We start from the raw sequence: 470 nt of genomic DNA on the forward strand, positions 1-470 counted from the left end.
GGACGGGGGCCACAGCGCGCCGGCGGCCAAATATAAACACCCCTGCGCTGGCTGGGGCCCGCGAAGGGGCATTCGACCGGGGGATTCCTGTGTGTGTGTGTGTGTGCGCCTGTGCGTTGGCAGTTTCGGGAGCAATCTATTTTTCGTGCGCTGGCCGCCGTGTGTGGTGCTTGCCCCCGGGGGCGGGCAGGCGGGGGGCCGACTCCCGCGCCAATGCGCCCCGGGCGCGGCGCCGGGCGGCCTCTCACTCGGCGCCGGGGGCAAGCACACATGCCAGCGAGTAGGGCAGATACACCCGGAGCAGGATGTTTGCGGCGCACACAAGGCTGGTCAGCATCAGGGGCAGGAAGTCCAGCCCGACGCCGGCCAGCAGCTCGGCGACGCGGTCGTGCGCGAGGGCGCACAGCAGGCCCAGCTGCACCACATCCAGCAGTCCGACGCTGGGGGGGGGGGTGATTTTGTGCGCGTAC

The 470-nt window shown here is 70.4% G+C and overlaps 1 protein-coding gene across 1 annotated transcript in view; it reads right to left on the reverse strand.

Annotated features, from left to right (window-relative positions):
* Nucleotides 1-244: 244 nt before the first annotated feature.
* Nucleotides 245-470, reverse strand: part of H696_01376 (hypothetical protein) — a gene marked incomplete at both ends in the record, with an annotated part of 10715 nt that continues 10489 nt past the window's right edge. The window contains one exon of the mRNA XM_009495270.1: nt 245-440. Within this exon, the coding sequence (XP_009493545.1) occupies nt 245-440 (196 nt within the window). The remainder of the gene's footprint in view (nt 441-470) is intronic.

This window comes from Fonticula alba (assembly GCF_000388065.1).
Source record: "Fonticula alba strain ATCC 38817 unplaced genomic scaffold supercont2.2, whole genome shotgun sequence".
NCBI classification, from domain to species: Eukaryota; order Rotosphaerida; family Fonticulaceae; genus Fonticula; species Fonticula alba.